At 45.2% G+C, this 16,542-nt stretch overlaps 3 protein-coding genes across 11 annotated transcripts in view; 1 reads left to right on the forward strand and 2 right to left on the reverse strand.

Moving 5' to 3' along the window:
- Window positions 1–259: 259 nt before the first annotated feature.
- On the reverse strand, window positions 260–1,343 carry TIMM29 (translocase of inner mitochondrial membrane 29). Its single transcript, XM_020791597.3, has 2 exons — window positions 1,185–1,343; window positions 260–986 (listed from the first exon to the last, which is right to left on the reverse strand). Exons 1-2 carry the CDS (start codon window positions 1,258–1,260, stop codon window positions 367–369), a joined length of 696 nt encoding a protein of 231 aa, XP_020647256.3. The 5' UTR covers window positions 1,261–1,343; the 3' UTR covers window positions 260–366.
- Window positions 1,344–2,492: 1,149 nt separating this feature from the next.
- Window positions 2,493–14,088, forward strand: YIPF2 (Yip1 domain family member 2). The gene is made up of 10 exons (XM_020791596.3): window positions 2,493–2,637; window positions 2,981–3,031; window positions 3,974–4,116; window positions 5,217–5,297; window positions 7,128–7,215; window positions 8,591–8,707; window positions 9,156–9,322; window positions 9,519–9,701; window positions 13,162–13,291; window positions 13,505–14,088. The coding sequence occupies exons 2-9, from the start codon at window positions 3,001–3,003 to the stop codon at window positions 13,276–13,278; spliced, it is 927 nt and encodes a 308-aa protein (XP_020647255.2). The 5' UTR covers window positions 2,493–2,637; window positions 2,981–3,000; the 3' UTR covers window positions 13,279–13,291; window positions 13,505–14,088.
- An 895-nt stretch (window positions 14,089–14,983) lies between these two features.
- CARM1 (coactivator associated arginine methyltransferase 1) overlaps window positions 14,984–16,542 on the reverse strand; it is a 63,951-nt gene continuing 62,392 nt past the window's right edge. For 6 of the 9 annotated variants that reach the window (XR_013542342.1, XM_078386676.1, XM_078386675.1 and 3 more), the window contains one exon: window positions 14,984–16,484. Coding sequence is in view for 5 of the 9 variants with exons in the window: in XM_020791595.3 (XP_020647254.2) it covers window positions 16,348–16,484 (137 nt within the window). In the remaining 4 variants the exon portion in view is untranslated. The remainder of the gene's footprint in view (window positions 16,485–16,542) is intronic. The other 3 variants (XR_013542344.1, XR_013542345.1, XR_013542343.1) reach the window with 2 other exon arrangements.

Here is a 16,542-nt window from a genome sequence, read left to right on the forward strand (position 1 = left end):
CCAGTGCCCCTTAATCCCAGTGTTGTTGAAGGGAGAAGTGTAATTAAGAGCTATTTATAGTAAAGATAATTAAATAAAGAGAAATTGACTTCTAATCCATTTTCACTGATATAGTAGTTACAGAAGTAGTAATACAGACATATATTTTAATTTTGTGCAGTGGTGGACTGATCCATCTTTCCTAAGGATGGGTTTTAAAAACTGCATCCAAACTGGATCAATGATGGGCAAGTTTGATTAGCAAGATAATGTCGACCGCCAGTTTTAAATAACATTTATTTACTCATTCTTTCCTGTAAGAGCACAGTGAACACTCTAAATTCACACTTCCAGAAAGATGGAGAGACTATGATCATGGCACAACATTCATGGTTCCCGGTTATCCCGCTCTGCCTGCTCGATTTGTTCCTCGGTCAGAACCACAGGCTTGTATTTCTCCTCAAAAAGTTTCTCGTTGGCTTCGGAGTGCAAGTGGTGGAAAGAAACCGTCCTGAGATGCTCGGGCAGCCGCTGGAACTCCTCGTCATTAATATCGGCGTCCTGCATTTTGGAGCGCAAGACCCACCAGCGGCCCCAGAAGCCCACATCGAGGACGCGGCCGGGAAAGTCGGTCCAGCGCGGCTGCAGGTACTGGCACTGCACCTGGTAGAGATCCGCTCCCGCGTCGAAAGGCGCCTCGTAGACGAGGGAGAAGAAGAGCAGGTTCCGGAAGCGCACCTGGCCTCGGTTCCTCAGCCTCGTCAGCCGCTGGACATGCCCTTCGGCGGCGCCGCTGCGCGTCCAGGGCGAGAGGAGGAGGAGGGCGCCCGAGGCTTCCAGGAGGCTGGCCTCGAAGGAGGCCTCGCAGGGGCTGTGGAGGCTGCAGGCCACGGCGCCCGCCAGCAGCGAGGCGTAGAGGGCGGCCCTCCTCGGCCGCTGCCGGACGCTCTGAGCCGCCTCTTTGCAGGCTTCGGCGTAGTCGCGCAGGAGGCTTTTCCACCACGACGCTGGGGAGGCAAAGAAAGAGGAAAAAATGGGGGGTTAAAGAAGAGCCCGAAGGCCCCAGTTCTGCGAGGAGAGGAAGGGACCCAAGGCACGACCCGCCCGCTCTCCCCTGGGAAGCCCACGGCGCCCCGCAACTCATCTCCTCCTTGGAGCCTTCAAAGGCTCTGCCCGGCAGGCCTCCCTTCCAGCCCCGGACTGACCTAGGCGGCCAGCGCGGAGCCGCTGCCAAAGGCGCACCTTCTCCCCAGGCTGGCTCAGAGGCGGATGATCCGCCATTGCTGGTCAAGCTGGGGCGGGAGCTTCCGACCGGAAGCAAAAATCAAAAATTGACCAATGGGACACGAAAGGAAACGTTGGGGGAGCATCACCACAGAGAGCGAAAGGCTAGAGCAGCAGGCTCTGTCTCCCTTAGTTACTCTTTAGGGAGAACGGAAGCCGAGCGCGGCCAAAATTCCGCGTGTGCATTTGGACGAAGGCTTGCGTTGTGTTGGGATAGAAGTTTGGGTGTTTTGGAAGGGGGTGGGTGAATTCCTTTTTTAATGTCCCAACGGGACACGGCGGAGAACAGCCGATGAGCTATGTACTGCTGCACGATATTTAAAAATAGTTTAGGAAACTTTAATATTTAATGATACTTTTCATGCCCGACGAAGTCCACGACAGCAGTATAATACTGTATCAAAATATAATGGTCAGGCTTTAAAGGTGCAACCTGTTTCTGACCCCCTTTTTTGGTATCGTTTTGTTTCTCTGGATTCTGCCATTAGGAAACCTGATTATATTATAGCATATTAGTCGTTTTTTTTTGAAGGCGCAGCGACGTTGCAGAGCACACGTTGCTGTGCAATCCTGGGCCTCACTCTTTATAGTCTTCCCTACCCCCCCCCCCCACCAGCCGTCTATGGGCGATCGTTCCCTTCTCGCCACAACCCTTTCCGACAGTTTGTGCTCTAGCCCTGGAAGGCGGGAACGGCAAGGCGGCTGGAGTGCGCGTCGTGAATATTGGAAAACACGCCACAACTTCTGCCCCAAAGTGGGGAGTCCGTGAGAAGGCGCTGGGAGCCGTCTCCCAGGTAGAGGTTCCCCACCAGAAGTACGTCGGAAGGCCCGATGTCTGGGTTTCCGAAACATTTTAAAACTATTTAAAAAGAGCGAGCGAACTGATCCTGCCCCTCCCACAAGAAACCAGATCTGTTTTTTTTTTTTTTTTTTTTTTTTTGCAAGCATCCGGCAGAAAAAACGCATGAAAACCACGAGGATCCCTCCTTGATTTCATAAAGACCCGCCTTTATGACTTTCTTCCCCCAGTCCACAGCCCTTGGGGCTTTTGGAACAACTCGCCGCTCGCCCAACCCCCAGGTTTGCGTGGCCTAGAGAGGCTCCCTTGCACAGGGCGCTGGGCCGCCGCCGAGCCTCTTTTGAGCCCCCCGCCAGGTGGGGCGCGGCTCCCAAGGCTCTGCCGGCGCCGTTTTGGCTGCCGGAACCGGACTAAATCCAGCGCTCGAACCGGACAAAGGACGGCCCCCTTGGAGGCGGAAGTCTCTGGCCGGTGACACGGCAGCGCCTGTGGAGGAGGAGGAGGACGGAGGAGCTGCTGCTGCTGGACGGGGCTGTGGTGGCGGTTGGTTTTGTCTTCGCTGCCGCCGCCCGGAGGTACCGAGGAAGGGTTCTCACGAGGGCGCCGAGACCCGTGTCGAGGCTTCGGGGGCGGACCCGAAGCGGGGGGAGGTGTCTGCTCGGGCAGTCGGCCGAGGCAACCGTCCTTCGCCTTTCCTCGACCCCGGGAGCGGCCGTCGCGGCGGGGGTCGGAGGCTGAAGGCCAGGCGCCAGGCCTGGGGTGGCGGCGGCGGCGGGGTGTGTGTGTGTGTGGGGGGGGGAGAGGCTATGGCCGGCAGGCCCTGGGAGGCCAAGGCGTTGGATGTGGCTCCGGTGGCGGCAGCGGGAGACCTCCTGGTGTGAGGCGGCTTTTCAGGGTCGCGTCTTTCCTTCTCCACAGGATCGTTTGGCTGCCACATCATGGCTGCCCCGGATGAACTCAAGTTTCACGGTGAGTAGTTTTTCTCCCTTTGGAGCCTGAGCTTAGGCAGGCTTCTAAAATCAACCCGGTGTGGTCCTTCTGACCCCCAAAAGGGTGGGGGGCTGCGGCTCAGGTTGACAGCTGCCCGACATCTGGACCCCACCGAGTAGTATGTATGTCAGCGGTACCTCAGTCTTGCTACGGTCGCCCTGTTAGTCTGTGCAAACAGATCGGGCAAAATCCAAAGAAACAAAACCATGGGGCACCCGAAAGGCTTAACTACAGTACAGTGGGGTCTTGACTTAAGAACGGCTTGAGTTAAGAACATTTTGACTTAAGAACCACTCTCATAGGAAAATATTGACTTGACTTAAGTACTTAGATTTGAGTTAAGAACTGAAAAAAAACCACATGGGAGGCAGGGAAAGTGCAAAATTTGAACTTTCAGTTAACTGTTGGCCAGTGAAAAGGGTGCCTGTCTGCTTCCTCACTCCTCCCAGTGTTTAGAGAATGGATTGGGAGACAGTCTTCAGACTGCCTGGTACTGCCTGGACTGTATTTTCCCTGCCTTCCCTGAACCTTTCTTGACCTAAGAAAAAAAGAAACAAAATATCCCCATCTAGTGGTCGAAGGCAGAATAGCAGCTTCCCATTAGTTTCTATGGACGGAAAAGAGCAGATACGGATCAAATGGTTTTCAATGCATTCCTATGGGAAATGCAGATTTGACCTGAGAACTTTTTGACTTGAGAACCGCCTTCCAATACGGATTAAGTTCTCAAGTCAAGACCCCACTGTATTATATTTTAATGTGAGCTTCCGTAGACATCATGTGTCTGATGAAGTGGACGTGTCCACCAAAGCTCACGTTAAAATATAAAGGTCTTTCAGGTGCCCCATGGTTTTGTCTCGTTTGTTTTATTGTGCTGCTTTTGCATTTTGCCTGATCATCTTGATAATTCTTTTAATGCAGAATTTGATGAGGCCATGGATTTGCTGGCTGCGAACGCCGATGCCGCCACCACTTCTAGGAATAGTGAGCAGCAAAGCCACACAACTCTGAACATGTCCTCCAGCTATAATGAGGAACCAGAAGAAGAGGATGATAAAACTGAGGTGAGGCTGGGTCACATTTTGCCCTGACTACTGATGAATAACTACTGGAAGAAGTGGTAGCTTTGCCCCTGTGGGTAACGGTGCAGATTCTTAAAGGTTCTTAAATGTTAATTTTGAGGATGCGTAGGCATAAGGACACAGAGGTTTCCAAAAAGTTAGGTCAAGGAGACTGAAGGATTCCTTTTCACAACATCTGAGAGAACATATCCAGGCTTTTATTAATCCTAAGTATACAAACTAATGCCATGCTAGCAGGTGCAGGCCCAGCGGGATGGAGCATCATCCAATCTGAGGGGCCAAAGCCAAGAGGAAAGATGTTGCTGAATCGGGGGTCGGAATGTGCTGTAGTAGCCAGTTAGTTTACTTTTCTTCCCTCCCAGTTCTCTGGGGCCTGGCCAGATGAGAGAGGGGTAGCCTCTTATCCAGCAGATTAGGGTGCATTTTTAAAAATTTTTGAACTGTATGCCTATGCTACCTGGCTCTTGGATAAAAATTTCTTTACTGTATTATGTAGCTACGCGAGTATTTATTTGATATGTTTCATAACACATTGTTTTTCAAACACAATAATGTGTTTTGATGTTCATTATGATCCATTTTGGACATTGTCTAGCAGAGAATGGCAGCACATAACGAAAACTGATAAAAACATAGTGAGTACATGTCTGTAATATCTACTCTATTTTGTCTCATTTATAGTAAATATGATAACACTTAAGACTTAGTGAAACTTCCCCAATACTTTGCTTTTGAGAATCCCAAGCATTTATTGTTTCCTATTGGAAAAGTAAGTGAAAAAAAAGAGTAGAAGCTCAGGAACAGCAATCCCTCATACATTAAAGCTTGATATATGATTGCCGCCTATGGAACTTGTGGAAAGGAAAAAAACTTGCTGAAATGAGGGGTCGAGACAAACACCCCTTCATTAAATAGGGAAAATGCCACTTTGGGGGTGGTTTGAAATCAGCTAAACTGCCTTCTTATGCCACTAAGGAAGCAGCAATGTGTTCTTTACTTTCATGGGTAAATAGTAGTTTTGCTTGATACAGTATCTCATCTAACCAAGGACAAAGCAGTTATAAGCACTATCTTTCTTGCAGCTCTTGAGTTCCCAGAAGAAACAATCCAGTTTCTGGACCTTTGAATATTACCAGGCTTTCTTTGACGTTGACACATATCAGGTAATAGAACATGTGCAGTTCTGGCCTCATAGGCGCAACCAAGAATCAAGCTCATTTGGCAAGAAGGCAAATTTGCACACACTTTTGAGGCCCTTACCAGGCATCTGGTAAGGGCTTCAAAAGTTTGGGCAAGCATCTGAGAAGTCCTAAGTACAAGATGACATGTCATATGAGTTTCCAGTTGGAGTAGATGATGCACAGAGTCCTGTTCAGTTTTAAGGCCCTCTAGAAGAAGTTGTTTTGGTGAAACCAGGAGAAATGCAGTTAAGCATCATCTGTGCCTTGTCATCTGTCTAAATTTTGTAAATTGGCTGAGTTGAGCTCACTGAAAAAGCATGTTTGGATAATTGCGTAAAGACATTCAAACTGCTGTGAAACAAAACATTATGACCTTGGCAGGTCTTATGAGAAGAGTCTCATGGCTAATGTCTCGTAATTCATGAATTCTTTACACCTGTGAAAATCTGGGGAGTGTAGTTGCAGCAGAGGCCAATTAAGTAGTCTTGTGTGATTGATGGAAAATCCAAGTCAACTCATGAAGAGGTGGTAGGATATAGGGTGGAAAGTAACAATGGGTTTGGTCAAGCAGCTTCTAGTAAGAGCTTGAACCTCTTCATGCTTGTTTCAAAATGTAACTGATAATGCTGAATTCTGCTTCTGTCCTGTAAGTATAGTTAGACCTAGATAGCTTTCTTGTTTTCAGTGGGATTAAGCCCTCCTAGCTCCAAACTCTGAAGTTACTTTTGTTTTTCTGCAGTATAGATTTTCTCCATATAATAATATACAGTAATTAAGTCTTTTGCTGAACTTATGATTTGCTGAAATTCTTTTCAATAAAATTATAAAATATTACAGCTGTGTTTTCATTCAGACTGCTGAAGGGGTTGAAGGTACTAAATTAAAATGGCTTTTAACTGAAATAATATCAGCTGTAGATCTGATGGCAATTTTTAGAATATATATTTTAATTGCATTTTAATTATTTTGCCCTTTTATTTTGCCTTTTTATTGTATTTTAAATGCTGTAAGCCGCTCAGAGACCTTCGGGTAGTGTGGGCAGCATACAAGTTAAATAAATAAATAAATAAATAAATTACACGTCTTATGTACTCTTGATATTTTTGAGTACTTTTGGAGGTTTTTTTCACCCCTTACGGGGTAGTTTGCAACCAGAAGCAACAACCAGCTTCTTTTGTTCACCCTGAAGCATGCAGGTGCAGGTAGCTCATAGGGTGTTGGGAGAAGGGCTCACAGGAAGCTTCCCCAATCACTAGTGCACTAATCTGCCTGGAAGCACCCATACCAGGTAGTACAAGGGTAGTGTGACTGAGTGGTGAATGGATCCTCTGTGGTGACCCTGCATCCATGACAGTTGTGTTCTGAACCTGGAGACACAGGCGGATACATTAGCATTCTACTTCAGTAACCAAATTTCAATCATTGATGCTCTTTTAGGTAGATGAAGAATATTTGCCACTAGATTTCTGAGTGCTATGATGTATTAGTAGATACAAACGTGTTCTGCATTTTTAGAAGAGGTAGCCGTATTCTGTGCTCTATGTCTCACAAACATCAATATGACCCATCAGCCAGGGTGTTGAACTGGATCTGAGATTGTCTCTGCCCTTCACTATAAACTTGCAGTTTATAGTTCGTGTGTCAAATTGCTGGTCATGTTTGTATACCATGTGATATTCTACGTAACATATAGAAATGTCTGTTTATGGCTCCCACTAGTCTGTGTCTCTCTTCAGACAAGAAACTGTAGATCCTTGAATATCAGCCACGATGTTCTGTGGGACCTGATGCATACCTTTCCTTGTTTATCAGGTGCTGGACAGGATAAAGGGGTCACTGCTTCCAGTGCCAGGGAAGAACTTTGTATGGCATCGTTTGCGGAACCATCCTGACTTATATGGTGAATACTTCAGTACAATGCTGTCCTATTAATGTTCCATTTGTGGTGTAGCATGTAGACCCTGGGGGAGAGGTTGCTGTTTGTTGAAACCTTGCAGTCACTGAGCATCTTGAAGTGCCAGAAGCAAGACTGTTCCTGGGAGCAAAGTTGCAGGGCTTCTTAATGCAATTCAGTCTTCTCTCTTTACTAGCTTCATTTTCAAGTACAGTGGTGCCTTGCAAGATGAATTTAATTGGTTCCGCGGTCAATGCTGTCTTGTGAAAAATTCATCTTGCGAGGCACGTTTTCACATAGGAATGCATTGAAATCTAATTAATCTGTTCCTATGGGAATTTTTTTAAAAAGTTACTTACCAGGTAGGGAGCTGGGGAAGCACCATCAGTGGACTAGTGGTGGTGGGGTCTCCTCACCGCGATCGCTGGCTTTGGGGAGGTCCCCCGCTTTCTCTGCACCATCAGAACACTTGCGGGGGTGCCCTGCAACTGCATGCACCGGCTTCAGAGCACTTCAGAGGCTTTTCCTGCACCGTCCGAGGACTCGGGAGTGTGTGTGCTGGGCTAGCCTCTGCAAGCGCCGCTTGCCGGCTTTGGGGGTCCCCCAGGGCTTACCTTGCATCATCCCAGGACTTGCGGGGGTCCCTCTGTGCAGTGATGGGCGTTTGCAGAGGTTTGCCCTGCACCATTTTTGAAGTTCCTGCCCTTTCCCCATGCCTTTGGCAAGCCTCGGAAGGTAATAAGGCTTTCTTTTTTTCCTTTTTACCTTCTGAAGCTTGCCAAAGACAGGGGGAAAGGGCGGGAACTTCAAAAATGGTGCCGGGCAAACCTTTGCAAATGCCCATCGCCGTGCGGGGGGACCCCTGCGAGTCCTGGGATGGTGCAAGGTAAGCCCTGGGGGACCCCCAAAGCTGGCGAGCGGCGCTTACAGAGGCTAGCCCAGCACACACACCCCACAGCAAAGCGGCACTTTAAGAAGCCTCCAAGGGGTTCATCTTCTGAAGCAGGGCCATAGGAACGATCGTCTTGCGAGGCACAAAAAACCTAGCCAGACCCATTCATCTAGAGAGTTTTTCGTGCTGCAAGACATTCGTCTAATGAGGCATCACTGTAGATGCTTTCATAAAGAAGGCTCCAGCTCAGACCTTGACATCTTCACTCGGAGGATCCCTGCAAGCAGGTTTAGGAACGTGTATGGGGAGTCACTGACTGTAAGAAGGTACTTCCCCTTGTTACTCTCTTGATGTTGTGGATAGGGCAAGAGATATCAAACGCTGGTGAACCTTTGTTGCTTCATTCCATATCCCAATCAAACATACGTGGCTTGTCTTCTTGGCAGAAAAGGTTCTCTTACACCCTTTTGGTTCTTCTGCTTCTTACAGGTCCCTTCTGGATTTGTACCACGTTAATCTTCACACTGGCTATCAGTGGCAATTTATCCAATTTCCTTGAAAAAATGGGCAGCCCTTACTTCCACTACAGCCCCCAGTTCCATAAAGGTGAGAAAAATATCCTGCAACTTAAGCTTTTAAAGTACTGTTAGCTGGCTGCTTTAGTGTAGGGCATCCTAGCAACATCGGGAATGGTCATAACTGCATGTTGTTGTATGGCAAAACTTTTAAGTAGGCCAGTGAATATGCCACCATATACAATGTAGAAGTGCAGAAAACAGTGATGGGCATTTCTTTTTATGGTGGTGCAGATAAAATATATGGCATTGCTACTTCTTCATTCCTCTCTCAGATAGGATGGACAAATGCACAGGCCCCTAAACATCACAGTGATGGGTGACTACATAGTAACTATGCAATTTGTAATGTTTCTGGGAACCTTCTCCTCTCCTTCCAGAGGCTGTGGTTAGGGCATCATTTCTGAAGAATTTGCCTCACTTCTTACCTGGTAGCAATAGTGCTGTAATTTAACATTAGCACCTTTTCTTTCCTGCAGTGAGTATTGCTGCAGTTGTGATCTACTGCTATGCTTGGCTAGTACCCCTTGGCCTGTGGGGCTGTCTACAGTGGCGGAAGGGAATTCACACCAGCGTAGACACTTACACTTTCATGGAGATGGTGTGCATCTATGGCTACTCGCTGTTTGTGTACATTCCCACTGCGGTGAGTAGGCAAATATGGTGGAAAGGGGAGGAGTGATTAATATTTACATTTTTTTGCCTAAACTGTGTTCTTTATTACCAACCCTGCTTTGTTGTAGGTAGATTTCCATTTGCTGAGGACCTGTTCCTCTTGAAGGGTATTACAAGGAGAACTTCTTCATTGGTGTTGTCTATTTCACCACCAGTTTCATTCATAGGTCCTGTGGCTGATCCCTGTTCCGTGGCTGCAGTGGCTCCTGATCATATTTGCAGTAGGTCTCTCTGGCGCAGTGCTGGTCCTTACCTTCTGGCCAATTATCCGCTCAGACACCAAGCCCGCTGCTTGTGCCATCCTGGCTGTCATTGTTTCTCTCCACATCCTCTTGGCTATTGGTTGCAAGGTATAAAGTACTTTCTTTTCTTTACAGTATCTGTAGGGAGGCTTGTAGAGTAAAATGCTATTTGTGTTAACTTCATTCGCTCAGTTTTTGCTGGCCGTTCTGAGTGTGAAATATGTCACAGACAAATACACGTGCCACGCAAAATGCAGGTGCTTCTCCATGGAAGCTGACTAGAGATGGGCCTGAACTGCAGTTTGGTGGACTCAGGCCCACAGGTGTTGTGCAGGCGCCACAGATTCTCTGCTCCACCTCTTCCCATGTTTGCCCAGTCAGAGGTGGGCCAGGGAAGTCCAGGGCACTTCCACTTAGTGGGCGCTGTGAGAAGAGGCAGGTGTGGAATCCAGGGCATGACACTTTTGTGGGCCCAATTTGCTGAATGCACCGAAGCACCGAACTACAGTTTGGGCCCATCTCTAAAGCTCCCTGTTTCAAACAGTGTTTGACAGTGGAATAGTCAAAAACGTTCAGGTTTGGCACAGAGGTTATATTTTTAAAGCTCCACTGATTGATTCACTTGGGATGTATTTAATAAAAGAAAACAGAGTTATATAAAAGATTTGTGAAACACTGCATCTACATTCTAATGGACTTACCTTCAAATCTTTATAACAATGATACGATAACACAAAGACAAAAATAGTAAGTAGGCTTTTGAGTTCACTTGAACATTTCTTCAGGCTGGGGGTAACATGGAAAAAGTCTGCAAGATGGGTTGGAAAGTGCTCAGCTCTGGTGGAAAAATACCTGCGGTTACAACAAAACATCCTGGGGTGAAAGGGCTTTTCATTTTCCCCCCAGTTTAAAAAATATATATTTCGGATATTTGCCTGGTTTCTATTAAACTTGTTAATAAATGAGAATTTGGAATACAGTACTAGCAAGTTGGCCACTAATGGTCAGAATCCAACTGGTGTTTGCATAACTTCTGAGAGCTAATTGCAAGCAATCGACAAGGTGATGGGGCAAAATGCACCCGGGCACCACATTAGTTGGCAGTAATTAATTTGGCAAGTCATACAAACCTTATGTGGATGCCACAAGGATTCTGGCTAGTAGCTAAGCACTCAACATTGCAACAAGGTTGGAAATGTCTGCTGTGCCAGCTGAACTAAATTAATAAATTACAGGACATGGCCAGAATGGTGAAATTAGTGAACTTAGAAAAATCACACAGCAGTACCTATACCCATGGGCTAAATACAAATAGGGTAAATGCATTTTTAACTGTTCATAAACAAGTTATATGTTATAATTTATTAATGTTTGTATAGTGTTTTACTGTTTTAGTTTTATATTTTAAGTACAACGTAAAGGGCAAAACCCTGTTGTGTGAACTGAATATGGTGTCAGAATTTGTGAGCCTTGGAACAGTGGGGAACAGCCTTTAATAGCAAAAAAAGTTGCCAGCGGTAATCCTGAACCCAGCTCTGGTGATTTGGTGGCAATTCCTGACTACTTAAAGGCTCCCTTCTCCTGTCCTGAGGCTTCTGATGGTTTTCCCAGGGCAAAAGGGAGTCTTAGGGATCCTCGGAACCTGAAAGAAATGGGGGGAAGAGGGAAAGGAAACTTTCATTTAAATTAATTATTTCCAGCATCAGATATAGTTTACTCTGGCGTACTTTTATGCAACAGGATTTTGCCTACTAAATCGATGTACACCTTAAAAAGCAAATTCTCAAATTCAACATTTCTTTTCTTTTGTCTGTTATGTCTTTTTTTAAAAGATTTAGAACTTTGAGACAAGGATTTGTGTTTTCTACATGTGCAACATCTAGTGTATAGTAATTGTTTTCTAAAAAATGCTAAGTCATGTCATCACAAATCAAGCTTTTCCCAGGGGCAATCTGAAGCTTTTAACATTTGAGAATAGAGAAGGATTTTTTTTAAAAAAACTGTAGAATTAGAAGTATAGTGGTGCCCTGCATGATGATGTCCATGAAAATCGCTGTTTAGCGAAATCATCGTCATGCGAAAACCATTTCCCCATTGGAATGCGTTGAAACCCGTTTAATCCGTTCCAATGGGGAAGATAACTTGTCGTTTTGCAAAGATCGCCCATAGGGCAGCCATTTTGCAAGCGCAGATCAGCTGTTTTAAATTGCTGTCTTGCGAAAAACGGGCTCGAAAACGCCTGTTTTGCAAAGATCAAGCCACCGATCAGCTGTTTTAAATCATCGTCTTGCAAATAAACAGTCCGCAAAGCATGGACCAAATGTTGTCCAGCGAAATTCCCCCATAGAAATCACTGTTTTGCAAAGTAAAATGGCAGTTGCAAAACGTTGTCATGCAGATTCGACGTTTTGAGGGGTAATCGTCTTGCGAGGTACCACTGTACATATATGTTGACTGCTGTTGATCCTGCCCCATTCTGCATGCAAAAACGAAGTGGAATTTGGACTCTGATTCATAAGAATGGTACCAGTCCACAGTCAAGATCAAGCCGAGGTCTCTGGTTTGCTTAGATACCTGGATGAAGCTATTATCAAATACATGGGATAATAGTTTAGGCTAGTGTGAAGCAATATAGATTAAGTTGTCAAACAAGAGTTACTTACAATTTTAAAGTTTTTCTCTTTGCACTTCAAATGTTTCCTCCTAATAGATACACACTGATTGCAGAATATGACTATGATTACTTGTGTCAAAAGTCTGAAAGAAGCAGGGATTGAAATATATAAAATATATAAAATGGGAAATAAATGGTAATGCTTGTTCATCCTTTCAGAAATGACCATATTGCAGAATTCAGGAGTTACAGAAAACTGAACCTGCTATTACTTCATCCCATAGTGGTTTATCTTGGAGAGAAGACTGAACCAATTGAATCCAAAGCCCAGACCCCATATCTTGTCTGTCTTTTTAATTTGGGAATCTATTTTCCTGTTAATTGGTCAGGTCCTATTTGTTTTTATGCTGTTTATTCAGTTTTAGAAGTGTAAGCTTTACTAAAAATTTGTTTGTCTGCAGATTATGTATTGGATCAGGAATAGCCATTATTACTATTATTTCTAATGCAACGTACAGTGGTGCCCCACTTGACGATAATCTGTTCCAGGAAAATCGCTGTTAAGCGAAATTGTCGTCAAACGGAAAAAACCCATTGGAATGCTTTGAAAACGGGTTAATGTGTTCCAATGGGGGAAATACCTGATCGTCCGGCAAAGATCCCCCATAGGGTGGCCATTTTACAATCCCTGTGTTGTGAAAATAGGTCCGGAAAACAGCAGGGAACCATTTTGCAAACCATTGATCAGCTGTTTTTATCGTCGTCCAGCGAAAAAATGGTTCCCGAAGCAGGGACTGAATCGACGTAAAGTGAAAAAACCCATAGAAACATCGTTTTACGATCGCAAAAAAGTCATTGTAAAGCAATTTCGTCATCTAATGGGGTTGTCGTCAAGCCAGGCACCACTGTATCTGTTATTTGATTCCTGCCAGTTTAATTTTTTTCTTTTTGAAGATGTATTTCTTCCAGAAACCCACCACTTCATCACCTGTCCTCTATACAACAGTAGCTGCGAACACCAGAGGCACACATTATCACCTGACCAACAGCTCAGCCAGCTTGCAGCTGTGAAGGGGAAATATTGGTAAGAGACTCAAATTAAATGTAGTAGAATTCTAAAAAGGATATGACTGTGTTCTAAAGACTTCAGAGCCTGACTGATCAAAGCACAGTGGTTAGAGTAACTAGTTCTCACATCCCTCCCTTAGAACTTTTTAAAACTGGAAATAAGATTGAATCCCAAGGAGTTTGGGGGCAGAAGTACTTCTAACAACACAATGCTTTGGTTCTGTTACAGGCTTTGGTCATGAATGTCTGGCCCTAAGGAAAGCCCATGGGCAATGGAGAGTACACGGCCACTAAAGTAATGCAAATCAAGAGGCACAAAAACCCTTTAGGTAGAAGAGGGAGCACCCAAGAGAGCCAAAGCAAGTGTGAAACCATCCTTTCAAGATTTGTTGTTCACCTCCTCCTTTGTCAGCCAGAAGGCTCAGCAAGATGTGTGCTCTTGGAAACCAGTCAAGATGTCTGGCAGTTCGGCTCAGGAACTGCGACTTGGCTGGAATTCTGCTGCTTTTTGTACTAGACTGAGCCTGCGCAGGGACCCATGACATGAGCAGGGGAACTTGGAACAATGTCATGCCTCTGAACCAAACTTGGGATTTTGATATGGTTGGGTGTAACAACAGGGGAATACCTGGAATCTTTAGATAAATATGTGAACACCCTGGCATTTGGTGAGGAAAATCCATAGTAGAAGTAACAGTTTTTCTGTGGGTAAATTTCTTTACTGGAGAAAATAGAAATACTTAAGCATTTCCTTTAATTAAGCCATTTTTCTCTGTTAACTCTAATTTAAATTAAACTGTTCTGAAAGCAGAATGGCTCCTCCACTTCCTGGCTTGTGCACGTAATATAACATGATACGTCAATGGTACCCATCTTTAAGAGCTAGTCCCTTTCATTTGTGAAAGATGCTGATTGGAAATCTGACTAAAAAGACTGAAAATGGCTTTGAAAGGTAACGGCTTTGTGATCCTGCAGTGCCTTCTCCTTTACCTTTGAAGAGCAAAGGGAAGCTGTTTGGGCAAGGCTTGGCAAAGCACAGCTTGTGGGTGTCCCTGCAGAAGCTGAAATGCATCCTACCTCCAAAAATGTAAACAAATTAACGAGGACCAACAAAATGTAAAAAGATTTTTCTTGCCTCAAAAAGTTCCCCTTCTGCCCTCAAGAAATACATATGCTGTTTGTCTATATTGTTAGTCCAATATATACATACATATTTATTGTTCCTACTCTCCCCCACCACTTCTTGAGGGCAGAAGGGGGAACTTCCTGAGGCAAGAAAAACCTTTTTGTTTGTTTACATTTTGTTGGTCCTATCTGTCTGTCTAGTTGATTTTTAAGGTGCCATAACACACACACACACGTCTTGTGGCACCTCAAGGGCCAACAATACACACACACCATATGTATTTCTCTACATATACCGTATATCTCATTTTGGGGGTAGGGGGCAAATGTGGATGTAGCTCTCCATGGTCCAGGGTGGGCATGTATGGCTCTTAGACATCTAAACAGTTCCCCATCTTGTCCTTAGAAGACACCAAGGGTTAGTAATGAATGCCTAGGGCTGGAGGGACCACTTGCTCTGAATGCAAGCCTTGCAACTGCATGGTTTAGAGGTTTAACTTGTGAAAATGGAAGTGGAACAAAAATTAGCTTTATGGTGTTCCATCCAAACTTGAGTGGGGAAACCAGCCACTGCAAACAAGTCTTTAAAACCTGCCCAGCTTTATTCAATAGTCACAAAATCATTGATCAGCCAAATCTAGAACTTGGCCTTATGTAGACCCACAACTGAGCCATTATGGAACTTCTTCGCAATGTTCCCCCATACCTCCCCCCACCCAATTCAATCCAGCAAGTCCTTGTTGGGAGCCAAAAAAATTGATTACGGAAAACACACTTTTTATCCACAAAATGGGTCCCTGCCAAGTCCTTTCAAAAATGCCAGCTCATGGATTTTCAAAAGAAAAAAAAATACCGTAAATGGTTACAAGTTATACATACAAATACTACAAAGGGGCTTCCATAACAGATGCTGGAACGATCTACTCTAAAGTCCCTGATGGCTACTGCAGGGAACAGGCAAGTCTACATACCAAACCACTTGGCACCCACTGCCCACTTCCTACCCAAATGAGAGAGAGGGACAAGAGATAGCAGATGCCAGCAGCTTAGAAAACAGCGAGCAAAGGAGACTCTTAGAAGTGACCACAGCCTTCAAGATGAGCAACAGGAAACTGATACACAAATTGTTCACTTTCAGGCAGCCACCTTTGTTTTTTCAATACATTCGTGTTTTAAAATTTGTTTAACCCTTTGATGGTACATCAGGATTTCTCAAAAGACAGATGATCATCAGACCTGCTGACAAAATAAATGCTTGCGGCACAACAATCCCATCCCATCTCGGATGCTCTTCCAGAGGTCCAAGACCTGTAGCAGTAAGATCCTGCAACCCCCCACAACAGCCCAGAGGGACTGTCCCTCCCAGAAGGAGATATACCTCCTTAAGTCTTACCAAAGAAATAAGCACCTTCCCAAAGGCTGGGATAGGTGAGAAACCAAGGTGGGCATGACGGATAATGCTGCTGGATTTTGACCTACAGCCAGCTGTAGCCCTTTCATTTAATACAATGGGAGCAGAGATGAAGACTCCAGTTGCTGCTGCTGGTCTGTCCACAGCATGCTAGTGACCCTGTTAGCAGTTCTGTTCTGCAGCCTGTGCCTAACGCTGAGCAGTCATGGAAGACTGAAGGTGATACCATCAACAACATGATTGTTTGTAAGACACAGTGAGGGCAGGAACTCAGTCATGGTTGAGCAAGTTGAAATTTCCAACATTTCATTTAAAAAAGTATACAAGTCCACTATCAAAGAACCAGTGGAGGCTGTCTTCTATTATACAAGGGTCAAAATATCTCTGGGTGAGCCTAAGGGGGCTGGGGGGTAGAAGAGATCCAGGGAAGCAATTGCCAAACTGTTGAAGGTTGCAGCAGGCAGATGGGCGGCAAGATGAAACGTCTTCATTTGGTTTCCTGGTGCTGTCAGTTCAGAGGTTGCAGTGAAGGTTTCTTAGCTCCCATAATGCATTGTGTTGGTGGTGATGGACATGGGGGATGCCATGGAAATAGCTGGCCCTCCCATAGTGAACTGACTATTGACTGGGTAGTGAGTGCTTGATGTTCCTCCACTCTGACCACTAGATGAGCCTGTAAAGTAGAAAGTGTTTTTAGCCTCATCTTTGTACAAGAGAATATAACATCTGTA

Source organism: Pogona vitticeps, chromosome 2 (genome assembly GCF_051106095.1).
Source record: "Pogona vitticeps strain Pit_001003342236 chromosome 2, PviZW2.1, whole genome shotgun sequence".
NCBI classification, from domain to species: domain Eukaryota; kingdom Metazoa; phylum Chordata; class Lepidosauria; order Squamata; family Agamidae; genus Pogona; species Pogona vitticeps.